At 34.1% G+C, this 20,888-nt stretch overlaps 1 protein-coding gene across 7 annotated transcripts in view; it reads left to right on the forward strand.

Moving 5' to 3' along the window:
- ADGRV1 (adhesion G protein-coupled receptor V1) overlaps positions 1–20,888 on the forward strand; it is a 596,887-nt gene that overhangs the window by 63,907 nt on the left and 512,092 nt on the right. For 5 of the 7 annotated variants that reach the window (XM_055387526.2, XM_055387534.2, XM_055387531.2 and 2 more), the window contains exons 7-17: positions 1,713–2,278; positions 3,045–3,315; positions 3,689–4,018; positions 9,556–9,732; positions 12,166–12,389; positions 15,267–15,299; positions 17,067–17,193; positions 17,287–17,472; positions 18,237–18,417; positions 19,134–19,297; positions 20,397–20,520. In XM_055387526.2, coding sequence (XP_055243501.2) covers positions 1,713–2,278; positions 3,045–3,315; positions 3,689–4,018; positions 9,556–9,732; positions 12,166–12,389; positions 15,267–15,299; positions 17,067–17,193; positions 17,287–17,472; positions 18,237–18,417; positions 19,134–19,297; positions 20,397–20,520 — 2,383 coding nt within the window. The remainder of the gene's footprint in view (positions 1–1,712; positions 2,279–3,044; positions 3,316–3,688; positions 4,019–9,555; positions 9,733–12,165; positions 12,390–15,266; positions 15,300–17,066; positions 17,194–17,286; positions 17,473–18,236; positions 18,418–19,133; positions 19,298–20,396; positions 20,521–20,888) is intronic. The other 2 variants (XM_055387529.2, XM_019027791.4) reach the window with 1 other exon arrangement.

Raw genomic sequence — 20,888 nt, forward strand, 5'->3', positions numbered from 1 at the left:
GTTAGTGCTTTCAATTTTGAGCAAGAACAGTACTAACCTAGAATAAATATTTTACCATAAAAGCAAAGAAAAATTCTACTGCAGTTGGTATTCTTTTGTTTGGATTTTTTTTTTTTTTTTTAGAAGGAGTCTCGCTCTGTTGCCCAGGCTAGAGTGCAGTGGCGCGATCTCGGCTCACTGCAAGCTCCGCCTCCTGGGTTCATGCCATTCTCCTGCCTCAACCTCCCGAGTAGCTGGGACTACAGGTGCCTGCCACCATGCCCGGCTAATTTTTTGTATTTTTAATAGAGACGGGGTTTCACCGTGTTAGCCAGGATGGTCTCGATCTCCTGACCTCGTGATCCACCTGCTTCGGCCTCCCAAAGTGCTGGGATTACAGGCGTGAGCCACCGCACCCAGCTTGTTTGGATATTTTTAATGTTCACATTTATGGGAAGATTTTTATTATTTTTATATTTCACATTGGAACTAGCAAGGATAGAGATACATGATACAGCTAGCTTAATTGCTAAGAAAAGAATGAATCTGAACAATAATGTGCAAGGATGTCCCCCACATGAGCTAAACGAGAGAAAACATGACTTTTTATAAAAGAAACTAAGTTTTGCCAGAAAAGAAAACAAAAAGAAAATAGCTGGGAATTTGTAACCCTCCCTCTACCCTCCTACAAAAATTCTGAAACTAAATCACAAGAAAACTCAAGAGAAGGGAAAAAATGTATTAGAGTATTAGAAGACATTATTAGAAAAGAATTTTTCTCTTGAAAAAAATGAAATATTTGGAAGCATTGATATCTCCAGTTCCTCTGGTTCTGGAAGCAAGCAAAAAAACCTTTTTGTTTTAAGATCTCAGAGCATTGAACGGGCTATAATTTGGGGAGATGATTAATTATACATTTTGATTGTAAATTTGAAAGATCAATCGAATCATAACATTTTATTTTTAAGATAAATAGCTTTGCTTTTTATATTGCTGCTGATGGAGGTAAAAGCATGCATTTTTTTCACTTTTATTTCTAAAATAGAGTTTATGGTGAATGAAAAGCTCACAGAGCACAGTGGAGATTAACCCCAAGATTTCTCTGCAGCAGCATAAATAAAAGGAAAAAAAAAAGAAAAAAATGAAAAGCAAAAATTGCACTTTAACAGTGCCAGCATTTTTCCTAGTAGTGACTCTTACAGCTTTTTCTCCAGAGAGGCATGATGTGTATCTTGAAAAGCATATATTGGTGTCACGTGTTTAACTCCTGAATTAACAACCATTTGGAGAAAAGCAAGAATAATTCACAAGGAAAACTAACAATTTTTATGTAATGTTTAACCTACTTTCCAGATTCTTAGGTATTATTAGACTTTCAGTACTACTTCTAAGCATATCAAACTGATAAAACTGATAGAAATGTATGACACTTTTTTACTGTTTAATCTTTGGAGTTATCTAAGGACCAATTAAGGTTGAAAGACATTAAAGCTGGACTTCGTTACTTGTACTATTGCTTCCTTACGTTTTCTTTTCCTGTCTAAAATACATTATTTACCTGTGGAAAATATTTTGTTAATTGGAGACTAAACAAGCCTTTCTATTTGCTCCCTCAGTTAAAGAATTTTTATTTGTATGTAATTGTATTGAAACATAATGACTTGTTACACTTTAGTTTATTTGCAGGTGTTTTGGCTGTTGATGTTTTGCCTCTGTTTATATTCCTTTAACAGGTACCAGAAAATGATGAAATATTTTTAATTCAACTGAAAAGTGTAGAAGGAGGAGCTGAGATTAACACCTCTAGGAATTCCATTGAGATCATCATTAAGAAAAATGATAGTCCCGTGAGATTCCTTCAGAGTATTTATTTGGTTCCTGAGGAAGACCACATACTCATAATTCCAGTAGTTCGTGGAAAGGACAACAATGGAAATCTGATTGGATCTGATGAATATGAGGTTTCAATCAGTTATGCTGTCACAACTGGGAATTCCACAGCACATGCCCAGCAAAATCTGGACTTCATTGATCTTCAGCCAAACACAACTGTTGTTTTTCCACCTTTTATTCATGAATCTCACTTGAAATTTCAAATAGTTGATGACACCATACCAGAGATTGCTGAATCATTTCACATTATGTTACTAAAAGATACCTTACAGGGAGATGCTGTGCTAATAAGCCCTTCTGTTGTACAAGTCACCATTAAGCCAAATGATAAACCTTATGGAGTCCTTTCATTCAACAGTGTTTTGTTTGAAAGAACAGTTATAATTGATGAAGATAGAATATCAAGGTATGATTTATTTTAAATATATTGCTACCATAATTTTATTATATTATTCCAGATTTAAGTTTTGTGGTGTTGGACACAACAATGAACTGTTAGAATATGTGTCTTTTTTTCCCACAAAGTTTCATGACAAACTCAGAAAAGACACACACACACACACACACACACACACACACACACACACACAAAAGAATATGTGTCATTTTTTCTACCATGGCTTCACTGTTTTCTTTCTTATTTGGAGTGTGATTTAATTATGCAAATGATTCATAGTATAGTAGTTCCCTAGGACGCATTCACATATCTACACCTTCATATTAAAAATACTTTTTTCCGCCAGGCATGGTGACTCACACCTGTAATCCCAGCACTTTGGCAGGCTTGGGGGAGGATTTTCTGAGTCTAGGTGTTCAAGACCAGCCTGGGCAACAAAGTGAGACCTCGCCCACAAAATAAAATAAAATAAAAAGATTAGCTGAGTGTGGTGGTGTCCACCTGAAGTCCCAGATACTTGGGAGGCTAATGCAGGAGGATTGCCTGAGTCCATGAAGTTGAAGTTGTAGTGAGCTCTGATCACACCACTGCACTTCGGCTTGGGCAACAGAGTGTGACTCAGTCTCAAACAAACAAAAATAACAAATCAGTTTTTTTTTGTTATATAGATTCTGTTTTTATCAGTGTCTAATGGACAACTTGACATTGGGAAAGCTTATCTAAGGGAAATAAAGTGTACTATGTGACAATATGTATCTCTTTTAAAACATTTAAGATATGAAGAAATCACAGTGGTTAGAAATGGAGGAACCCATGGGAATGTCTCTGCGAACTGGGTGTTGACACGGAACAGCACTGATCCCTCACCAGTAACAGCAGATATCAGACCGAGCTCTGGAGTTCTCCATTTTGCACAAGGGCAGATGTTGGCAACAATTCCTCTTACTGTGGTTGATGATGATCTTCCAGAAGAGGCAGAAGCTTATCTACTTCAAATTCTGCCTCATACAATACGAGGAGGTGCAGAAGTGAGCGAGCCAGCGGAGGTATAACCCTTGTTATGCTTTATGCTTGTTAATATTTCTGTGCTGTACAAGAACCAAAGAATTTGATCATACACATCAACTTTATGTTTAGTTTGAAGGGACAGGAAAAACACTGGCTTTACAAATGATAGTTTTCTTACTCAGTATTCCTTCTGAAAAATAAATATTTTACCCTCTAAAAAATTCCACAAACTGTGATTTAGGAATATTTCCAAATCTGTTTTTGGTTCATCTTTTGCTCTATTATGTATAAGAAGTCATCATTTTTAGACATAAAATATTAATAAATATTAAAATTAGAATAACATGGAAAATACAGAGTTTGATAATCTCAGATGCGAGAATTCTGTACTTTAATATTTTATTCCTTCAGCTTTTGTTCTACATTCAGGATAGTGATGATGTCTATGGCCTAATAACATTTTTTCCTATGGAAAACCAGAAGATTGAAAGCAGCCCAGGTGAACGATACTTATCCTTGAGTTTTACAAGACTAGGAGGGACTAAAGGAGATGTGAGGTTGCTTTATTCTGTACTTTACATTCCTGCTGGAGCTGTGGACCCCTTGCAAGCAAAAGAAGGCATCTTAAATATATCAAGGAGAAATGACCTCATTTTTCCAGAGCAAAAAACTCAAGTCACTACAAAATTACCAATAAGAAATGATGCATTCCTTCAAAATGGAGCTCACTTTCTAGTACAGGTACTTGTATGATTAAAATAATCGTAATTTTGGTTAACCTTCAAGTGTACTAATCTGTGTGAAAGAATTAACTAAACATTATTTTGACCTTGTTATTTTGCTGTCATTTATATGTTGTTACTAAAAGTTGTTTAGGTAGTCGGAAGAGAGATTATGCCTACTCCTAAGGTATATAAGTATAAATAAGACAAGAATTTTTACCAAAGTTAATATTTTAATTAGGTGACATTAAAAGTACACCAGACGTGAAATGCCAATCATGCAAGTCAGACTGTCATGGATGACATAGTGGAGTAACTTACAAACTATTACAGGGGAGGGCGAGAGAAAGAGAGGCTAACCATGCTTTGAATTGATTTGGGAAAATATGACATAGGAATAGGATTCGTAGGATAAGTATGTTTTCATAATGAATATTGCAAGGAAAATATTTCAGAAACAAAGCAATATGAGATATATATTTTTTCTTTTTTTTTTGAGACAGGGTCTCACTCTGTCACCCAGGCTGGAGTGCAGTGGCGGCATCTCAGTTCACTGCAACCTCCACATCCCAGGTTCAAGTGATTCTCCTGCCTCAGCCTCCCGAGTAGCTGGGATTATAGGTGCCTGCCACCACACCTGGCTAATTTTTGTGTTTTTAGTAGAGACGGGGTTTTCCCATTTTTGGCCAGGCTGGTCTTAAACTCCTGACCTCAGATGATCCATGCGCCTGAGCCTCCTAAAGTGCTGTGATTACAGGTGTAAGCCACCACGCCTGGCCCAAGAAAAATTTTATAAATACTTTTAAATAATATACTCAAAAATCAATTTCTTTGTCTAGGTAGACTCTCTGGACCTTCAACTGTTTAGTAAAGTCCCCATGACGTATCCTTCCATTTTATACATTTCATTTCTTCTGTTAACCAAAATATTATTTTTATGGCCAAAGTGTAAAATAGCTGCACTCATTTATGATACTGTTGTTGTTTTCCATGTGTTGATTGCTTGATACTTAAAATTCTAAATCAATAAAGGGTGCTTATTAAATTATGTAAATCAATTAAATACAGAATCAGGTAGTGTGAATGGACTGACCAGGAAAGAGCTAAAATCTTATGTTGCCATACATTGTGCCAACTGAAGTATATAGCAAATGAAATATTCTATTTCACTAATTTCTTTGAATCATGCCACATTTAAATATGTTTCATATTTTGCCTTGATTTTGTTTTATGATGGATTTATTATTCCTTTCTCTGGAGTTTCTGATTGTCCCTTTTCTGTATGTTATCTTCACTATGTTACTGAGATCTTGCTGCTGTCTTCCTGTGTGTGTTGAATGTTGAGTTTAGCTAAACTAACTGCTTTCTATGCTTGTCTCACATCTGTTGTCTGGGGTTTTTTTACTGAACTCCTGAATTTTCTTGATCTGTTGCGTTTCTCTTTTGGGATTATGCTGTAGTTTTGTTGTAGTATATCTACCCTCAAACAAATGTGCTGAAAGTATATATGTAAGGTAAACTTTTTGAGTCTTTGAGTACCTGAAATGTGAAATTTTATACTCATATTGATAGTTTGGCTTGGTAGAAATTTCTGGATTAAAATAATTTATTCTTCAGAACTTGAAAGGTATTGTTGTTAAGCTTCTAGAGTTGCAGATGAGAAATTTGAAGGGAAAGAAATGATTTATCTTTTAGATAACTCGATCTTTGTCTCTGAAAGCTGTTTACAGCTGTTCCTTGGTGTTCTGAATTTTGTAAGACTGTGTCAGCACTTGGTAGGGTGACCGTTTTCATTTTGAAGACTCCCGCCTTTTTTTAAGCTGAGCCTCCAGGCATACTTGTGCTGTTAGGGCATTTTTCGAGGACTCTTGTCCAAGGGGCTTAGTGGGTGACCTGTTACGGGGATGTAGGATTTGTCAGTATGTAGGTGACACCTTTTTGTAATATACCTACACAGAGGGAGGCATTTGCCGTCTTCGCCAGAGCCCTACACTAATGGCAGTAGATCCTGATCTTCATCTTTATTATTATTAATTTTTGTTTTCTTGCGTCTCCTCCAAGCGGGAAAATTTTCATGTGATGCGAGCTTCTGCCTGTGAGGATAACTTACTCTCTGGAGGACCCTTGGATTTTTCTTGGAGTGGAAAGATAGGGAACATGGCTCTATTCACAATTGTGTCTGGTTTGTCCTGTGGCTTGTGGATGCCAGGGAGTCTGGATCTGTGAAGTGAAATACTGCAAATGGCCACACACATGACTTGGGCCCTTGTGAGCATTAAGTTAAAACAACTAGAATGCTGCTACCAGAACACATTTAGAGCTATATTTAGAAACTAAAAACAAAAACAAAAAAAACTGACTTTATACAAAAACATGACATAATTTGTTTGCTTTTAAAAATTGATTTTATTAATATGGAAGTGCATATTGATTTTACCAGTTCACACTTAGAGTAGCATTTCTGAAGTTTGAAGACTGTGTGGGATTCAATTTTTTGAGTTTCAGAATTTAATGGAATTTTTTTGACATTAGCACTTGTTTGTCTTCTCTGCTGCCAGTGTCCTCAGGTTTCAGGGTTTAAGGAATTTTTTTGGGATTTTTTTGGTCTTACTGTTCTCCCTTCTGTTTGTCTCCAGTCTTGCATAATCTACAACTCATGCAAGAACCAGATTATTAAAACAAGTGGAATGAGACAGAGATTTTACACAGTTGCTTTTGCTTTCATGGAAGCCTGGGCATTCTGGCATATGTGGAGTAGATGCAGTGATGTGATAGAAGTTTGAGAATTGATGATGCAGAAATGGTGTTTTGGAGTTACAGAGAACGTTTTTGTTATCATTTTAGCTTTCTAATTTCTTTTCTCATAATGCCTCAAAACTAGTTTTTACTGTGGATAAAGACAATAAAAACTGTGCTAATATATACAAAAATCTGTACCAATATCAGTATCCTCTATGTTAAACTTTTAATCTTTTGAAAAAGTCCAATATTTCTATCCAAGTAACCGCAGAGAATTCTTGTATAAATACATCCTTATTAGGAACCTTGTACAAGTCAGATATTATTTTAGCTACTCTGCTTCAGCATTCTATATAAACATGACAATTAATTTTTGATTACACTTGAAAACTAAGAAAAAAGTTGAAGAAGGATGTAATTAATAATTGATTTTTGGTGATCCTGGGTTAGAAAGTTGCACCACTAATTTCAGACTCAATTATTTATGTAAAACTATATAGTTAAAACCAAAGGTCTTACAGTGCAGTTAATTTATCACTTGCTTAGGGTGAACAAGGCATTATTAGTCATTGACACAAGTCATTGAGGTTCAAAACAGCTGTAGGTTCTGGAAGGCTAGTTGGAATAAGAGGGTTGTGTAGTTTGCATAGTACATAATGGATGAGCAACTCAAGAATAGGAAGCCTCAGCCTCTGCATGCAAAGTTGAATGAAACTAAAGAAAGCAGAATTCTTTAGTTGCTCCTCATTCTTTAGTAACCCTCTCAGCTAAATACGTTAGTCTGAGATGCAGCTTTTGGCAAGCATGGGGTTACTAATGTGCTGTCCCAGTGGCAAACTGTCTGAAATAAAGAATGATTCTTTATGAATGAATAGAGCAGTTTGATTTAGCAGATGGAACCCAGACAAAAAAAGGCTTATAGGCTAGGAAATAAGCCCTGTACAATTAACATTTTCTTTTCCATCAGTTCACTTCATAACCATTTACATTATCTTTCTATTTGTCAAAAATCCTATATCTAGGATTAATTCTATAACTTTTTTGATAAGTGTAGGGAAATATGACTTATATATTTCTTTCTTTTTAGAAAGTTTTGTGTAAAAATATATTGTTTTTTTCTTGATGCTTAACACAGTATTATCAGTTTAGCTCTTTTTGAATATACAGCAATGACAATGTTCATTCACGAACGTGTGCTTGGTCATACATGACCAGTGTATTTTAGAAATATCTTTGCCTTATAACAATGCACACCCTTATATTTATATACCATTCAAATATACATATTTTATTTAACTTTGTGCTATTTTGTAAGATAAATAAATATATATGTGTATATATATATATTCCTTTTCTCTAGAAAGAATGACAGTTATGTGACTTTAATTATTTATCTTTACATTTTATCTACATTGTAAGGTAAATGCAGTATACTAAAGATCACGTTTTATTTTATGTGGCTTCATCTATATGCCAATACTGGACAAAATTGATCAATCTTTTCCTTTTTTCAAATGAATATTTACCAAAACCAAAATTATTCATGTCTTTCTCCTGTATATGATTTTTTAAAGCAAAATGGGTGACATTTAAAAAAGACATTTACTTTTACTATTAAAATGTACTATCCATCGCAAAATAGGAGAAAAATCAGTACCAATCCTGTCCACGTGTGGAAAATCAATTTAAATCACAGGTCTACTGGTGATTACTTAGTGTCATCATTTCAATATTATAAAGCCTAACAGAGGGCTTTAAAGAGTGGCAGAGACATGTTTTATTAAGTTAAAAGTTGCATTTTATTTTAATATTTAAAATTCCTATGGTTTTTGCAGTCCTGTGACGATTACCTATTCCTGCATTCCTGAAGTGAACACTGTGTGCATTGATTGAGAAGTTAGGTTTTGAAAAGTTAGAATATTTAAGACATTGAATGTTTGTGATTTATCAGAATTCTTATAGAGCTCAGATTGTGTAGAAGGGAGGAATTAACAAATATTTATTGTGAAGCTGCTGCAGTTTCAAGTCTATGTCAAGCCTACGTCATGTATTGGGAAAATGCTGAAAAGGGCACAGACCCACAAGAGCTCTGCAGACCTGTTGGGAAGTAAAAATCTGGAATGCATCAAATGATGAGAAACCAGCAATATGTAAAATGTATAACTGCAGGGACACTATATGTTATACATTGCAGTTCTTTAAATGTAAAGATGCATGAAGTTATAAATGGAGTTCTGAGTGGTCTTCTGATACTGGATTTTGTCTGGAGGAGAAGGGAAATGGGGGATGATTGGAAGTGTGGGTCAGTGGAAGACAGGAAGGAGATGTGGATGACTCTCTGATATTTGGCTTTAAGGTCAAGGTAGTTGGATGTAGGTGGCAAGGAGGAAAAGCAGGTGGTGGCACTGGTGATGATACTAGTGAAGGGGCATGGAACAGGGACAGTGATTTCTGTTTTGGATATTGTATATGTAAGGTGTTTGTGTGACATTTATATGATGTCTGGTGGCAGTTGGTTATAATGATTTGGAATTAGAGGGAGAGATACAGAGATTATTAAGGAGCGGGCATAAAATTATAAGATAAAGGGTTTAGGCAGACCCTTGGGGAATAATAACAATTGAGGGGCAGAAAGAGCTCCAGAGGCCAGGGAAGGAGATTGAAAAGGGATGGTGAATGAGGGAGGAGGAGAATAACATTGTGAAGTTATTGGTGACCTCTACCTATGCTTACTTTGTTGCCCCATGCTGTTAAGCTTTTTTTAAAAATTTATATTCTATCAATTCTTACTACTTTTTGTGTATTTGTTTATTATAGTTGGAAACTGTGGAGTTGTTGAACATAATTCCTCCAATCCCACCCATAAGCCCTAGATTTGGGGAAATCTGCAATATTTCTTTACTGGTTACTCCAGCCATTGCAAATGGAGAAATTGGCTTTCTTAGCAATCTTCCAATTATTTTGCATGAACCAGAAGATTTTGCTGCTGAAGTGGTAAGTAGGCTCTTTCTTACTGATGGGGGCTAATGAGTATGAAGTAATGTACAGACACTATTTTTAAAATAAGATAAGCATATAGGGTTAACATCTTAAAAAGCTTCACCATGTACAAGAAGCCTTCAGTATGTCATTTGAAATAGGTAACTGATGAGTATGTGATTTTTCCATCATCATTTACAGTATTAGATAGAATGAAATTGGAATTAATTGCTCACAGTGAGTGTAGGATATTTTGATGTGACAGCTTTCAGATAGTTCTATGACATTCGATACTACAGTGGTAGCCAAACATAAACTTTTTTTTTTTTTCTTTTTTGAGAGATGATTTTACTCTTTCGCCCAGGCTGGAATGCAGTGGCGTGATCTCAGCACAGTGCAACCTCTGCCCCGGGCTCAGTAGATCCTCCCACCTCAGCCTCATGAGTAGCTGGGACTACAGGTGTGTGCCACCACTCCTGGCTATTTTTTCTTTGTATTTTTAGTAAAGATGGGGTTTTGTCATGTTGCCCAGTTTGGTCCCCAACTCCTGAGCTCAAGTAGTCCACCTCCCTCGGCCTCCCAAAGTGATGGGATTACAGGCATGAGGCATTATGCCTGGCCTATAAACCTTTTTTTTTTTTTTTTTTCTTAATGGCCAAGACATGGTACCACAGGTGTGCTTGACCTACTTCATTTCTGAGCATTCCATATGCTTGGGTTGGAGTGAGGTGGCCAGCTTGGGCCTTATGCTTGATGATGGAGATGATAGTGGTAAAGTTGTGGAATGCTAAATCTTAAGAATTTTTTACTTTATATATACAATATATGTAAATTTTTGCATATAGACACACAAAAAATTCACATGCACAGCACCCCATCCCTCCCCTTGCCCCCACCCCGACATGCCCTGGTTGAATTTTTCTCTTAGGGATGGCTCTTCCTTCAGCCTTACCATTTCCTGAGTCATAGTTGGTCCCTGAGACTTCTCCAAGTCCCCCACACTTAAATTTGATTTAAACCTAGTTGAGGTTTAGATCAGAAAGAAGGAGAGTTGTTTTTGTTATCAAAGCCTTATGTTAAAATATGGCGACCTCAATTTCCATTGTATATTAACTTCTATAAATGGACAGAGAAGTTTCGTTTTTCAAGATAGTTTTGATTTTTCATATTTTTCTGAATACACTCTTTTCTTCTTAAAACGGAAAAGCATTTAGTTTGCTCTTAAAGAGTGGATTGCTTTTATATTAGATAGCTGTAAATTTACCATTTCATATTTTTCCCTTAAGAAAAATGAGCTTTTAGGAAGTTTTGGGCTCCTTGGGCCTGCATTCTTCCCTCTTGGGAAACAGCAGAAAAACTAGGAGTTTTCCTTTGTTTGTTCCAGATACAGCCTGGATGATGCCCACTCCCTCAAGGTGATTCAGGGCCCCAGCCCTCTGTTATAAGAATCTTTGCTCACTAGTCTCAGGTTATGACGATTGTTAGCTGAAGTAGCAGAATGATTAATGGAGAAAATGTCTTGTTTTTTTTTTTCCAAGATGAGCTTAAAGGGCAAGGAAAAAATAAAACAGGATACTCCTCTTTTAGGAGCATAAAAAGAATAGTGTAATCTAGCATTAAATATTCCTTTATGTTCTTCCTTTGAAAAAAACTTCATCATGATATGCAGTGATCCTTTTATTATACATTTTTTAAAGTGTACTGCCCTTGAATGAAGCCTCCAAATACAATTTGTTTCAGAATTATTATAATAGCTTCCATTTATTTAGCTTATACTGTGGAGAGGCACTGTCCTAGATGCTTTACTTAACCAATTCCTAATCCTCACCACAAACTTGCCAAATAGGGAATCATTAGCTTTATTTCACATGAGAAAATTAGGATCAGAGAGGTTAAGTAACTTGCTCAAGGTAACCCAGAGTCATGATAAAAATATCTGATTTTATTTCTATGGTATTTATCCTATTGGTTAGAATTTTGTTTTAATTTTACCCCCATCACTTAGGATGTATTTTATATGACATAATTTTCCAGTTTTAATCACTGGAGTTTATTTTTCAGTTTATATTGTGATAGTAAGTTCATTTTATTTTCAGAGAACCTCTAATGGAAATATATTCTTTAGCAAGATTGCTGTATGTTTTTCACAATTCTTTGGGTTTTAAAATATTTGCCTTTTATTAAGACAAACCCAGATTAGACACATTTTTGGGTGAGGGTAGTTTTGTATATAAATTTGATTAGCAAAAATTAATAAAAATATATCTAAAGTGATTTCCATGCTTAAAGGATTGTTTGTGTTTTAATGCATTTAATAGTTCACTTCTCTATATATAATACATATGTTCACACAGTAATATATGTACAAACTAATATCAATACCAAAGCTTATATAATTTCTGAACATATATTTTAGAAGAAATTGTTCTGTTCTTTTCTTTTTATAAGGTATACATTCCCTTACATCGGGATGGAACTGATGGCCAGGCTACTGTCTACTGGAGTTTGAAGCCCTCTGGCTTTAATTCAAAAGCAGTGACCCCAGATGATATAGGCCCCTTTAATGGCTCTGTTTTGTTTTTATCTGGGCAAAGTAACACGACAATCAACATTACTATCAAAGGTGATGACATACCAGAAATGAATGAAACTGTAACACTTTCTCTAGACAGGTAATAACCCATTTAGGTAATGTTTAGTATCATTTATGTTTGAGTTCTCTTCAATAACTTTGATTTGTTTTTACTCTTTTTTTTCTATATAAAGTAAAAAAAAAAGTCAAGTAAATAGTGTTATACTGGCCTTCAGACTTTTCTGTTATTTGTTGATGGCTTCTGATTAGACTATGAGTATAATTATATCTTTCAGTGAATTTTTACCCTGCTTTTCATTGTGAAGAAGCACCACAGAGAGAATTTATGGAAGGTATCGGATAAATATGAAACATAGCTAATATGTTGTTATATTAAAAAAAAATAGGCACCAGCAAATCTAAAATGTTAGGTTAAGCAAACAGTTCTGCTGGCTTTATGTTCAACAGAAGAGAGGACTAGAGCTTGTGAGTAAAAAGAAAACATTAATCTTCATGTAATAAAATTCTCTTTTTTACGTGGAACTTAAACATTAATTTTAGGATTATTTTCTAAAGAATCAAAAATTGCACAAAATTAAGAGATACCTTTTCAGTAATAAATAATAAGAATCAACAGCATTTCTCAGTGGGTAATTTATATTAAGAAAACTTCACAATCTCTCAAAGACTTTTTTTTTCAGTTTTTCAGAAAATCCTTTCTAAATATATAAAATACTGTGTTTAATGATTTAATAATTCTAAAAAATCAGAATCAGTCTTATCCCTAACACAAGTCTCTTTATATGAAAGTTGATTCATATTAGAGAAGGTTACTGTGACTTGAGGGCTTTGTGTAATTCATATTTAGAAACAATAAAATTCAAGATAAATTCAAGGGACATTTTGTGTTACATTATTCAGGACTAAAGTAGTAAAAATTATTTTATATAGTCCATGGATCTCTCTATAACAGTGTCTTATAGATTTTTCTTTGTAGATGCTTTGTCTAAACACATTTTTAAAAATCTGATGAGTAACTGATTTTTATTTTTATGTGAAAAAAAGTATAGAATGTAAGCAACAAATTATTGAATGTCCACTGTTCCTTTTGCTTTCTTTCAAAACCACGTTGTGTTTACTTCCTTTCTTACATAAAGAGTAAAACAAAACAACCAAAATACCAAGCAAACAAAAAAACCAAAAAGCAAAAATCAATTTACAACACACACACACACGCTCACGCTCGCGTGCACACACACACAGAGTCTAGATGACTTATGGTTTTAATATATGTTTCAGACTCGATCTTAAGAGAAGGTATTTCATACGATAAAAAAAAATCAGTAAAATGTAATGAAATGTAAATTGGAAATTATTTTTTTCATTTTTGTTTTTTTCCTTAAGTAAGGTGTAAGCATTCAGTGGACAATCTTGAAAACAACTGAAGAAACAGAAACAGTGATGATAAACCAATGCTGTGGGAATCCGTAGAAACTTTGTTAGCTTAGCTGACAGTTTCTACTCTCAACTAAATGTTTAAAGAATGATTTAGACTATCCGTCTGCAAATTGATAGTGACTATTCTTTATATTCTAACTATTCATTTTTAAATCTTATGTAAACATTTGAAATTAAGTATAATTTTTAAGGGTTTATTTTGTTCTTCTTTTTCTATCTCCTATGGGTAAAAATAGTACATAGTAAAAAAAGTACATAAGGAAGTACAAATCATGAGGTAGAAAATTTCAGAAATTATTGGTTCTTTTCAAATAGAGGAAATTAGTTCAAATATATATTAAAATGTTTTAATTTGATTAGTAATTGGTGCATACTTGTATTATTTCATTTGTGTGTGAACAAGAATGAGCAAATTACATATGAGTGTTCAGAAACATTTAGTTAAATAAAATCTAGATACCGTATTTTATCAAAAACTCCCTCTTAATTTTGCAAATTTTTAACAAAACTTGAGTGAAAGAATAAATGAATGATAGCAAGCATGATTACAATAAATCACATCACAATATTGCAATGAAAATAGTTGACAGTTTATTGTGATAACAGTTTATAATTTCCTCTCAATGTCAAATCCATGTTCAAGTTCTCTATATTTCAACTCAATATAGACAAAAGTTGCCCTGATACTAAAAAACTTGTGGTGCTTTCAAATAACATGCTGGTTAAAAATATTCTATTTAGTTTTCCTCAAATCACAAACAATGTCATTATGCCATTTTATTTCAGAAAAATTTTGGTGTATGTGGTATATAACCCTATATTTATAAATGGTGCATTTGACTTTAAAAATGAAGCTCTAGGGCTCTACATTTGACATGTGCTTTCAAGGCTGTTTGAAAATGAAATACACTGTGGATTTGGAAAAGTGTTTTGGTTTCGTGATGCCAAGTTGTATTTAAGTAATTTTTGGCAGAATTAAAAGGTACAATGATATGGCTTCTTCAGTATATTCCTGTGCAAATGATATAGGTATAGATTTCTCTAGTTACACAGTTTTGTTTTTTCTAACTCAAAGAACAACTGGCTTTAGATCTGAGACTAGAGGTTTTTATTTTTTTTAAAATCTAATTAAAGCTACTAAGTAATTATAAGCAGGGCTGAATGAAATTTGTTCAGCTGCTGCGGTTTGTGAGCCTGTACAGTGCTTGGCAGGCACAGGCGCCTTGGAGGAGGCCTGGAAAGGAATGTCTTGAATGGGTCTTGACAAGCTTGCTGGCCATGGGGTCATCTTCCATAAGCGGGAACTGCCGAACCTCTTGCTAGCATTTGTCAATAGCAAAGAATCCACGGTGCAGAGTTCCCATAAAACGCACATTACTAGCTCTTGGGAAAAAAGGAAGCCTTTCTTTAGCTTTGTTTTTCCCTTGCCATTCTAAGTTTCTCGCAGTATTAGTGAGATTTTAGCAAATGGTGCCCTGCGTCCTTTTTCCCCTTCCCACACTTCTTTCTGTGTTGACAGGGTAGAAACTGAAAGGTTTGTCGTGTATTTTGGGTAAGTGTACAAAATAATACCTTGTTTTTGGTGATTCAGTATTTTGTTTTGCAAGTGATTGTTTTTGGACAAGGCTGCTGTTCTGCATGATTACAGGTCTTGGGAAATTTTGCTTGTCCACCTGGCCTTGCATGCTTTGTGTGCAGTTTCATTTTCTAATGATAAGGGGAGCTTACACAAAGTTGTTTATTTATTTTTGATCCTAAGAGTTTTGCACTGTGAATGCATTTAAAGTATTTTGAAATTTGAGAATTAGTGTAATGATATTTAGACGAACTTAAAATTTTTAACTTTCCTTGTAGGTCCACATAACCTCAAGAACAATTACTGTGCTGTACTTCTGAAATTTTTACCCAACATCTTTTATGAATCTTGTAGCTTGTTTAACAGAGAATTAGCAATCAATTATCTGAACGGTTCCATTGGTTTTCTGAGTGCATCTAAGCAATTTCTTGCTTATATCTCAGAGCCGTATACAGAACTTTTCAGAATTTGCATTTCACTTAAGGGCAGCATATTTTAAGAAAGTTTAAAAATAAATTTGTTTAATGTTCAGAATGGATTTTTATATTTTGCATTCTGATCCAGTTTTTTCTTTCCTAGCTTATGTGGATATAAGAAATTTTAATTAATGAGGATATTGATATAAATGATGGACAAATTTGGTATGAAAATTATGACTGTTTTAACAATATAAAATAACTCTCCTATTATTTAGACTATTCTGTGGCCACTAGCATGCTAGGTATTATCAGATTTCTGAAAACTAGGGAAGGATGTCAATTCAGATTCTCTGTTAAATAGGAAGTGAGCTTTTTTTCTACATATTTCTACATATGAATTGTGGTTTCATTGTGATTTGAAGTCTGAGCATGAATATATTTTTGGTTCAATAGGACGTGACATTTCGCAAGGTTTAGAGCAGCTTGCAGGATTGATAATTCTTAAGAGCCTGCTGGCTTTTAAACTCTCAGAACATTGCAGTCCAAGTCCCTTTGATCATTCTAATTATGCTTTGAACGTTAAAACCAGAAATTTAAAAAACATGTTGTTTTAATATGTTCTTTTGGAGATACGTAGGAATTGATATAACATGTCATGCATCTCAGCTCTATTCTATTCTTTTTTTTCTTATATTCCCTACATTTTCTTTTATACTAAAATAAAAAAAAGCACAGGTTTAAAATTAAGGAGAATAGAAGGCATTTGAAACCACAACATATTCCTCAAATGTAATCACAATTGTGTTTATTTGTTATCAGCGTGGCTTGCTTTAGTTCATTTAGTTATCCAGCTATTATGTACTCTATTCAGTTAGTATAATCTTATGTAATGAGTTTTAAAAATAAATTCAAATGTATGTAAAATTGAAGCACAATTTTGTTTTAAGCTATCTTCTAACTACATGTTACAAATTAAATTTTTCTAAAACTGGAATCAAATCTGCAAATTTTGATGCTTTATATAAATAAAATATATTGATGACATTTGGTTACAGTATTCTTGGTGTACATATGTAGTGTTTGGTTTTTGTCAAATAAAAAAAGATGTAATGAATTCAGAAATAGAAGTTCTTTCATAACTGTTATGAGTAAAACTGTTTTGATCTTAAATGATTTCAACACACGTGAATTCACTTAAGGTCTAATTCCTCATAGCCTTCCTTTTCATTATCTGGAAGAGTTGTAAATATTGCCTTAAAAGCCTGCAAAATTCAGAAGTAAAACTGGAAGTAGCGGGTGCCGTTTTTCCCTCTGACTTCTCTAGGGTTAACGTGGAAAACCAAGTGCTGAAATCTGGATATACTAGCCGTGACCTAATTATTTTGGAAAATGATGACCCTGGGGGAGTTTTTGAATTTTCTCCTGCTTCCAGAGGACCCTATGTCATAAAAGTAAGTATGAAAAAAACTTCCATTTATTCTGTGCTCACAACTTTAGAAGAATGATCTCAAAGGGTTTCAACTTCTGTGGATTTGTTTTTAAAGGAAGGAGAATCTGTAGAGCTCCACATCATCCGATCGAGGGGGTCCCTTGTTAAGCAGTTTCTACACTACCGAGTAGAGCCAAGAGATAGCAATGAATTCTATGGAAACACGGGAGTACTAGAATTTAAACCTGGAGAAAGGGAGATAGTGATCACCTTGCTAGCAAGATTGGATGGGATACCAGAGGTATGGGATTTTATATTTTCTTTGTGTTTCTCTGTAAGATTGATAGTATTTGGTATATTATGAATATAAATATTTTGAATATTGGCAAAGAGACAGGAAAGAGGTGGGCAAGAAAAGACTGAGAAGTGCATAGATTTGGAAAATTTTTAACAAAAGGTTAAAAAATGAAGACTCATTCACATTAGAATGGTGTATTTTTGCCCCACATAAAGAAATAACAAACAATCTTAGACTTTCAGTGTGTGATCAGTTTTCATCTCCTTTTAGCTTTATTCATGTTAAGGCTTCCTTTAGGTAATATGTATTGACTGAACTTTTAATGATGTGGTTTTAAACTGAAGAAATTTTGCTATAGAATTTACTTTGTTCAAAAAAAGAAATTTGAGTTTTATATTAATGGAACCAGGTATAGTTCTATTATGCTTACTCACCAATACATGTGTAACTCTAATTTTATTTTATTCACTTTTGTAAGTTTAAGTGACTAGATCATCAGAGATAACATCCACTTTTCTTACCATTTTAGAGTAGTATCATTGTTTCTCTTTTTCTCTTTTTGGACAATGTATACGTATTTCTGGTGTCTCTCTTAATTGATAGGAGAATGTTAATTTTTAAAGAAATAATACCACCTCTTTTGTCCTTTCAGTGAGTTATATGCTTCTGAAACTTTGAGTATATTAATATTCTTGAATATTTATGTTTTTAAATTTGTTGTGAAAAGTCAACTTTATAATTTCCATACTTTGACACATTCATTTTAGTTGGATGAACACTACTGGGTGGTCCTCAGCAGCCACGGAGAACGGGAAAGCAAGTTGGGAAGTGCCACCATTGTCAATGTAACGATTCTGAAAAATGATGATCCTCATGGCATTATAGAATTTGTTTCTGATGGTCTAATTGTGATGATAAATGAAAGCAAAGGAGATGCTATCTATAGTGGTAATTTATTCTGTGTCTTATATTGTATTTCTGTTTACTGAAGAAGAAATATAATTTTTTTAGTTATTTCTTTAGTAACTAGTTATTTCTAGTTGCTCACCCTGCCTTAGAAATTACACATAGTGCAGAAGTTTTTTTTAGAATCATATTTAGGACCACGATTTTTATTTCTTACATAGTATCGTGATGATACTGATGACTTCAGTTATATTTTGATACCATTTAAGCATATGCAGTGCAACTCAAACACTCAAGAATGAGTCCATCCAAATAGCGAGAACCTTAAAACTAAGAACTACTGCTACGGGACTATTGAGGTGACAGGAAATGATAAATAGTTTATTTTTAGAGCAGTGTCTGTCTGGATAAGGAAATCACACTTGAGCATGCAGCTTCCTGTAACTGCTTTTAGCAGATATCCTTACAGGACTTTATGATAGGTGTGCCTAATTCATCATCATTGTTTCCCATGCCGACTGACTTCTAAAATCCCAAACTAGAAAAAAATGAGTCCATTTACTTTATTTATTATATACCTACAGAGGGAGGAACAGGCTAATATTTTTTTATACGTACCTTAAAAGCTGTGCTAAGCAAATAGTTGGCAGTTATTAAAAAGAGGTGTTGTTTTTATTTTTATTTAACCAATTTCTTTACTCATCATTTTAAAAGTTTCGTATGTGTTCATATATATTATGTATGTTTCCATTTCACAGCTGTTTATGATGTAGTAAGAAATCGAGGCAACTTTGGTGATGTTAGTGTATCATGGGTGGTTAGTCCAGACTTTACACAAGATGTATTTCCTGTACAAGGGACTGTTGTCTTTGGAGATCAGGAATTTTCAAAAAATATCACCATTTACTCCCTTCCAGATGAGGTAAATATTGCATATAACTTTCTGCCTTACTTGTTGTAGTTGATCAATAATTCTTTTTTATTAAATAATTAAACATCTGGTAATATATTTTGTGATAAAAGTTTGTGATAAAGAACTCAGGTGTGACAGTATCTGACCACAAACCAAAAGAGCAGTATTATGTTTTGGTTTCCCTGAAGACATGTTGAACTCTAGAACTGAGAGTGGTCAGTGACACTGCTCATGTATCCAGTATCAGAGATTCTTAGTTGGAGAGGCGAAGCCCTTGGCTTGTATTTAGTCTCTTTGAAGGCAAGGTCATCTATCAAGTGTCCTGTGGTGCAGTCTCAGCACCAGGACATGGGGTCGCAGGAGTCATGGACCAAACATGGCATTTCTTCTTACAGATAGTAAAGAGAAAGATCTTAGTAACAACAGGAAGTGAACCTTTCCTAGGAGAGTGACACTTAGAACAGCTGTGGAGGCCAGTCCCCTTTCCCTCAGACCCATTCCTCAAGAGACAAAATTCGAACACCTTTCTGTTTTAGGGGGAGGGGAGCACCAGTTCACAGGGATGATGTGAAAAAGAAACAGTGTCCACCTGGGGATCCATTTAGGCTCAGAAATGTGGGGAATCAAATCTTGTTAGGACATGGAGTGAGGCCTTTATGACCCATGCAGTTAAAACTTCAGTAAGGTTTGTAAGAGGCCTTTGTGAGCTGGCTGAGCTTTAGTTACTCTAAACTCTGCTCTAAATGTTCAAAAAGTTATTTTTATGTTTCATCTTAAAAATCAACATGTTTCCCATTTTCCTGCAGAAATAATATGACCTCTGTGGTATATCTGTTTTTAGCTTATATAAGGCAAAATATCTATATTTCCATTACATTTCATAGTTAGTCTAAATGAAGTGGCCGTTTGTATGAATGCACATGAAACTAATTTTTTGGGGGGATCTGAGTCTTACCTGAATATGTTAGGGGAAGTTCTGCCTCCGAAAAGGAAATGAATAATAGTAGTGTCAATGGTGCTTTTTTAAAAAAACCGAATAATTTAAGAATATATAATGTAATTTATATGTATAAGTCACCTGACTTAAAACGTGTAACATTTTCCAAAGATTCCAGAAGAAATGGAAGAATTTACCGTTATCCTACTGAATGCCACTGGAGGAGCTAAAGTGGGAAATAGAACAACTGCAACTCTGAGGATTAGAAGAAATGATGACCCCATTTATTTTGCAGGTGGTATTGCTGTCTTATTTGAATGAGTTTACATATTTCTTAAACAGTATATATAAATGTATATATGCATATGCATATATACATTTATATGCACGTGCATATATACATTTATATACATATATATTTAGCAATTTTTTTCGTTGAACATTTTCAGTAAAGCACAATTGATGCTTGTTTAAAGATTTTGTAATTCATTCGAGGATTGTTATTTAATTGTTCGAAGTTTTAACTAATACTTCAAAAATTTTTTGAAGCAAAAAGAAAATAAGTACTGTTTTATTATCTTTTTCCTCCTTTCAAATTTCTAGGTATTTTTTTTTCTTTTGTGCAGAAAACACTTCTCCATGTGATTTCTTCAAATAAACAGT

The sequence above is a fragment of the Gorilla gorilla genome, chromosome 4 (assembly GCF_029281585.2).
Source record: "Gorilla gorilla gorilla isolate KB3781 chromosome 4, NHGRI_mGorGor1-v2.1_pri, whole genome shotgun sequence".
Taxonomy (NCBI): domain Eukaryota; kingdom Metazoa; phylum Chordata; class Mammalia; order Primates; family Hominidae; genus Gorilla; species Gorilla gorilla.